Genomic DNA, 7,186 nt, shown 5'->3' on the forward strand with positions numbered 1-7,186 from the left:
CAAATATTGCAGCCCGAATTTTCGAACCTCAAAGATTTGTTACTAGCTAATTTTATCCTGAACAATCAGTAGCGCGTCTGATGATTGCTTCTTGGGGAACGGAACTGTTGCCTACAAATTTAGGTCACAATATCTATATATTTAGGTTACAATAGAGCTCTAGAGCTACGAAGCCGCAGACTACGCTAGAAACACCGCATGTCTTACCGGTTCTGAAACTGCCTGTAGCCATAAGACCGTATGTTCGCAGCCACAGTTCTAGTCGTTAAAGTCTTTATGGATGTAAAACTATACAGCATGGCTGGAGTTTCAAATCCATGAAGACTCTAATATATATATAATAATATTATACCGACTTGAGCAATGTATGCGGACTTTAGGCGCTACCTTAGCATGTAGAATGCTTACGCGCCGGAAGGAATACAACCCTTGGCAAAAATTATGGAATCACCGGCCTCGGAGGATGTTCATTCAGTTGTTTAACTTAGTAAAAAAAAGCTGATCACAGACATGACACAAAACTAAAGTAATTTCAAATGGCAACTTTCTGGCTTTAAGAAACACTATAAGAAATCAAGAAAAAAAATCGTGCAGTCAGTAACGGTTATTTTTTTAGACCAAGCAGAGGGAAACAAATATGGAATCACTCTATTCTGAGGAAAAAATTATGGAATCACCCTGTAAATTTTCATCCCCAAAACTAACACCTGCATCAAATTAGATCTGCTCGTTAGTCTGCATCTACAAAGGAGTGATCACACCTTGGAGAGCTGCTGCACCAAGTGGACTGACATAAATCATGGCTCCAAAACGAGAGATGTCATTTGAAACAAAGGAGAGGATTATCAAACTCTAAGAGGGTAACTCTCCTAAGAGGGTAAATCATCACGCAATGTTGCAAAAGATGTTGGTTGTTTACAGTCAGTTGTGTCTAAAATCTGGACCAAATACAAACAATATGGGAAGGTTGTTAAAGGCAAACATACTGGTAGACCAATAAGGAACACATCAGAGTGTCAAGACAGAAAACTTAAAGCAATATGTCTCAAAAACAAAAAAAAATGAACAACAAAACAAATGAGGAACGAATGGGAGGAAACTGGAGTTAACGTCTGTGACCGAACTGTAAAAAACCACCTAAAGGAAATGGGATTTACATACAGAAAAGCTAAACGAAAGCCATCATTAACACCAAAACAGAAAAAAACAAGGTTACAATTGGCTAAGGAAAAGCAATCGTGGACTGTGGATGACTGGATGAAAGTCATATTCAGTGATGAATCACGAATCTGCATTGGGCAAGGTGATGATGCTGGTACTTTTACTTGGTGCTGTTCCAATGAGATTTACAAAGATGACTGCCTTAATTAAGAGAACATGCAAATTTCCACAGTCATTAATGATATGGGGCTGCATGTCAGGTAAAGGCACTGGGGAGATGGCTGTCATTACATCTTCAATGAATGCACAAGTTTACGTTGATATTTTGGACACTTTTCTTATCCCGTCAATTGAAAAGATGTTTGGGGATGATGAAATCATTTTTCAATATGACAATGCATCTTGCCATAGAGCAAAAACTGTGAAAACATTCCTTGAAAAAGAAACAAAGGTCAATGTCATGGCCTGCAAATAGTCCGGATCTTAATCCAATTGAAAATCTTTTGTGGAAGTTGAAGAAATTGGTCCATGACAAGGCTTCAACCTGCAAAGCTGATCTGTCTACAGCAATCAGAGAAAGTTGGAGGCAGATTGATGAAGAGTACTTGTTTGTCACTCGTTAAGTCCCTGCCTCAGAGACTGCAAGCTGTTATAAAAGCCAGAGGAGGTGCAACAAAATACTAGTGATGTGTTGGAGCGTTCTTTTGTTTTTCATGATTCCATAATTTTTTCCTTAGAATTGAGTGATTCCATATTTTTTTCCCTCTGCTTGGTCTAAAAAAATAACCGTTACTGACTGCACAATTTTTTTCTGGATTTCTTATAGTGTTTCTTAAAGACAGAAAGTTGCCATTTGAAATGACTTTAGTTTTGTGTCATGTCTGTGATCTGCTTTTTTTCTACTAAGTTAAACAACTGAATGAACATCCTCCGAGGCCGGTGATTCCATAATTTTTGCCAAGGGTTGTATGAAAGTGATGGTGGTATTGGACAATGCTGGCCACTAGCATACATCTCGCTTTCATGAGGTACAAAAGTGAAATTCTCGTCAATGCCCAGAATGAATGCAATCCTTTGAAGTTAGTCACTAAACACTGTGAATAATCGAACTTATAATTTTGAGTGTTCAGATGCATTCATAAATAAGAAAAAATACATTACTATTTAATTTTTGGATGCTCTAACACATAAATAAGATTCTTTTATTCATTTGAAGGTTTGGGCCCTTCATCGAAATAACTGCCGAGGAAATCATTCTTTCTTCCACATACAAAAAAAGTTTAAGTAGGGCCCTGGGAGAAGAAACCACACCTGATGTCATTATTATTGTTGAGTGAAATATTTGTATACTATTTTTCATCCGGGAAAATAAAAAGTCATAATTCATTAAAATCGCTTTCTAACAGTTTTTTCTTGCGCAAGTTATGCATCATGGATGATGTGCCTGGAGTTTCTTCGGAAAGATATTCGGCCACAATTGAGACTTCTTGACAATATTTCACAAATCCACGCAGCTTTGCTTCGTATACTAATTAATTCTGAACCAAGATATGCAAGTCGTGTTTCAGGCCCAAAATGTAATATAACTAAGCGCTTTAGTAGAAAAGCGAGTGTTATAAATATGAGGTCATTAAAAGATCCATGGATCCGTTATTCCGATCTCCGACGGTTGAATCTTGGACAAAAGCTAGCAAATTTTCATCAGTGCAGAACAGACAGCAAATTGTATTTCTGGAGAGTAGTTTGTGTAAGACGGAGCAATACGTTTTTATTGTCACAAACTCTATCTCACTTCGAAATAGCTCTAGAATACTTAGGGGAAAAACACTAACCTGTAATGAGAACTCTCATTGAAATCAACGTAATTCTGCACTTGATTCTGATGGCCAAGATGAAACTTGGTTCTGGGATTCGACTCAATCGTTGGCTTTCGCATCGTTGCGTGATTGTTATACGTTATTCAATCATGATCCGCTGCCTGCTAATTTTATCACCTTAGTCTGAATATTGAATATTGAATATTGAAGGAAACGGACGTCACACTTAAGAACGTCTGCTAAAAAATTGAATTTTAGCCCGTGTGAAGATTTCTATCGCTTTTCAGCTGGTGCTGATGAAACCACTGCTAAATCGCTGAAAACGAGCTCGGAAGTATACAATCATACTTTTTTTTCCGGTAAATGACATTTTTCTCATGTCTGTTATTATCAACTTCCCGAGTTATCATCAGTTTCTTCGCATATGTTAATAGATATTTTGCCTAAGCATATGACAGCGTTCCGCATGTGCGGTTGTTGCGTAAATTGAAGTCTTTGGGAATTGAGGGAAACGTACTCCAATGGATCAGAGATTTTCTAGTAGGTAGACGACAACGTGTCAGTATTAAGGGAAGCGTGTCAGACTGGGCATCAGTGCACAGAGGCGTGCCACAAGGAAGCGTTCTTGGGCCCTTTTTGTTCGTTGCTTTTATAAACGATCTGCCAGAAGCAGTGTCCAGCTTGTGCTCCATGTATGCCGACGACACAAATGTTTATAATTCAGTGAAGGATGCGTCAAATAAAGCGCAATTGCAAGATAATCTTGACAGTTTATTTAACTGGGCTGATACGTGGCAGCTGCGGTTTAATGCTGACAAGTGTAAAGTACTACACCTCGGGAAGAACAATGAACAGCAAGATTACAGTATGAGAAGACATGGTTGCAACGAGAGAGTAATTATTGAAAAGTCTAGTGTGGAAAAAGATCTCAAAGTTTATGTCGACAAGGAGCTGAAATTTTCTAAGCATATTGAAACGCAAGCAAACACATTCAACAAACTTCTTGGATTAATCAGACTCTCGTACGAGTTGCTAGATGCAGAAGCGATGAAGCAGTTGTTTGTTGCTGTCGTGCGCCCGAATCTGGAGTTTGGAAACGTTGTGTGGTCACCGAGATTTGAATAGGACAAAAATTTAATAAAGAATGTTCAAAGACGTGCAATAAGGATAATTCCAGGCTTGAAGGACAAGTCCTATGAAGAAAGATTAAAGATTATGAAGCTTCCAAGCCTCTGTTATCGACGTCTGCGTGGGGACCTCATTGAAGTATACAAGTATACTCATGGTTTATACAAGGTCCCCGAAGGAGAAGGATTACTAGAATTTGAAACAAGAACCAACACCAGGGGCCACGGCTATAAACTAAAAAAACTGCGCTGCAACTTCTCCACGCGCCAACATTTCTTCTCGCTTCGAATCACCGACATGTGGAACAGCCTCCCCGATGACATCGTTGGCGCTCCAAGTTTGAACGCATTCAAAGAACAGACTAGATAAAGCTATGGAAAAATATATGTTCAGATTTGAAACGCCTAGCACCATATCGAACCCGGTGGAAGTCGAGTAGCTATTTCAAACTATCGTCATTCATGAAAAGATCCGGTCAAATGACACGATTTTAGATCTTCTGTGAGCAAGGCACGAAAAGGAAAAGAATCGGCGACAGGCCACATCAGGCCTACAATTCAGCGCCGAGATCACTATGTTATGTTATGTTATGATAAACTGAACGAATATATAATGACTCAGTTGCCACAGCATGTCATGCAAAATTTGATTTGTGGACATATGCAGGGCAGGCATGTTACGTCGTCAAACAAGTGCAGATACTGAATATGATATGCAACCAATTCATGGACACAAATAGTAGTTATTGTTGAGCTCAATAAATCATTCATCTAATTATAACATACAGGTCTCACCAAGTGATCAATGTCCAATTACTATGTCAAGTTCCATTATTTACTACTAGCTTATTTTCAAATGAGCAAATGAGGTAGAGGAAATTAAATGTGGTTATTGTGTTTATTGATCATCTGATGTTAAACTATTGTTGATCTAATGAACCAAGTACATGCAAAAAATTTCTTCGTATAAACTTGCATGTTTCTTTCCGGAAAATTGATACCTAGCTCATTCCTGTGCAGCCAAGTTCCATTATTTAACTACAAGCTTATTTTCAAATGAGCAAATGAGGTATTGGAAATTAATTGTGGTTATTAAGTTTAATGATCATCTGATGCTAAACTTGTGTTGATCTAATGAACAAAGTACATGCAAAGAATTTCTGCATAAAAACTTGCATGTTGCTTTCGGAAAAATTGATACCTAGCTCATTCCTATACAACCCGGAAAGGATGGTCTGATGTCGCTATCAATTTCCTGCAGTGGTTCTCTGCCGAAAAATTTTTTGATCCGGGATTGCTTGAATTAGTTTTGATCCATCTTTATTATTTCATTGTACTTTGTAAATGAGGTTCAATGCCAATTCCTGACGATATTTTCTTCATAGTGCAGCTGAGTTGAGTGCAGTGCTTTCCAGATACCGGAATCCACATTCTTTTGTCTTTCAGGGTCTCATTCTGCCGGTCATAACTATGCGTTGTAATTCAATTTTCCGCAGCTAAAATTGTTGAGTGGCACATCATCATGAGTCAAGCATTGCGTTTGTAATTTCAAAAGGGAGTACTTGTAGTTCATCAAGCATTTTTCTGTTCCATCATTCAAAGAACATAATAAATGACGTATAACAATTATTCATTTTCCAAAAACTTCAGAACTGTTTTCAATATCAGGTTTTCAAGTACCATTAAAATGTCATTTGGTAACCTGCTTTTCGATCTCCCGACGCCAGCAAGAAATTTTGTTCGACTCATTGAAAAAAAAATAAATAAAAAGATTGTTAATGTGGCCACTGCAGATCACCAGTCCTGACCCAAGATGCGCTGCACAGTCGCTGCCATCCTCGCCCTGACGCTGCTGGTCGCAACTCCGGGACTCATCAGCGGACAGCCCGCCGCTCCATCCGGTGGCCATGATCCAGTCATCAGCGGACAGCCCGCCGCTCCATCCGGTGGCCATGATCCAGTCATCAGCGGACAGCCCGCCGCTCCATCCGGTGGCCATGAACCAGTAAGCGGACAGCCCGCAGCTCCATCCGGTGGCCATCATCAAGTCATCAGCGGACAGCCCGCCGCTCCATCCGGTGGTCATGATCCAGACATCAGCGGACAGCCCGCCGCTCCATCCGGTGGCCATCATCAAGTCATCAGCGGACAGCCCGCCGCTCCATCCGGTGGCCATGATCCAGTCATCAGCGGACAGCCAGCCGCTCCATCCGGTGGCCATGATCAAGTCATCAGCGGACAGCCAGCCGCTCCATCCGGTGGCCATGATCCAGTCATCAGCGGACAGCCAGCCGCTCCACCCGGTGGTGATGTTCCAGTCATCAGCGGACAGCCCGCCTCTCCATCCGGTGGCCATGATCATGGCTCTCGGGCCACCGGATTGGCTCTCCCTGCGATGGCCATGATCCGGGCTCATCAAGACGGAGTGCTTTCATTTTCCGCGTGGCAGCGTATGATAAGGAAAAATACCACCAGGCACACGTTTATACGACCACGCCCTTGGTGTACCAAGCATTGCGAGAGAATAGCCGCAAATAGAGACTGTGTGACGGACTTACGGTGTATTCGTAGGTCGCGGCGCTGACCTATACCCCGTACTCGATCTTAAGTTATGCAGATGAACAAGCTCGTGTGATGTGCGTGAAGTCTGATGAGCGTGAGCTCGTGAATATTTCGTGTTTAACTTAGTAAAATACATCTGATTATGCATTAAAAACACTCAAGTTCTATGTACTTGTCTTTGATTTACCAACCTTATACAATTACTAGAATTTGTCACTTCAAGTGTATGACATATTAAATTCGTCAAACTTGAATGAAGTGGAATTAAGCGTGCGCGCTTTAACAATAACGTAAAAACCCTTCGGAAACCAAAGATATAATTGGATTCCATATATATGCAATGTATCAAGAAACGTCTGAGAGTCAAGCAGCTGGGGAAGGCACTCAATTAAATATAGGTTTGCAAACAGAGTGAAATTCTGTTTATAATTTTCCATAAATTCAACATCGATCCAGCCACTTGCTTGATCAAAAATGTCAGTTTAGTTAGAAGGGATGGTCCTGATCAACATTTGGTAC

The 7,186-nt window shown here is 40.5% G+C and overlaps 1 protein-coding gene across 1 annotated transcript; it reads right to left on the minus strand.

Moving 5' to 3' along the window:
* Positions 1-5,913: 5,913 nt before the first annotated feature.
* Positions 5,914-6,461, minus strand: LOC108677343 (the record flags this gene model as incomplete). Its single annotated transcript, XM_018165561.1, has 1 exon — positions 5,914-6,461. A coding segment is annotated over exon 1 (548 nt), but the record flags the coding sequence as incomplete, so codon positions are not given.
* Positions 6,462-7,186: the final 725 nt, after the last annotated feature.

Source organism: Hyalella azteca, unplaced genomic scaffold (genome assembly GCF_000764305.2).
Source record: "Hyalella azteca isolate HAZT.00-mixed unplaced genomic scaffold, Hazt_2.0.2 contig17929, whole genome shotgun sequence".
In the NCBI taxonomy this organism is placed as follows: domain Eukaryota; kingdom Metazoa; phylum Arthropoda; class Malacostraca; order Amphipoda; family Hyalellidae; genus Hyalella; species Hyalella azteca.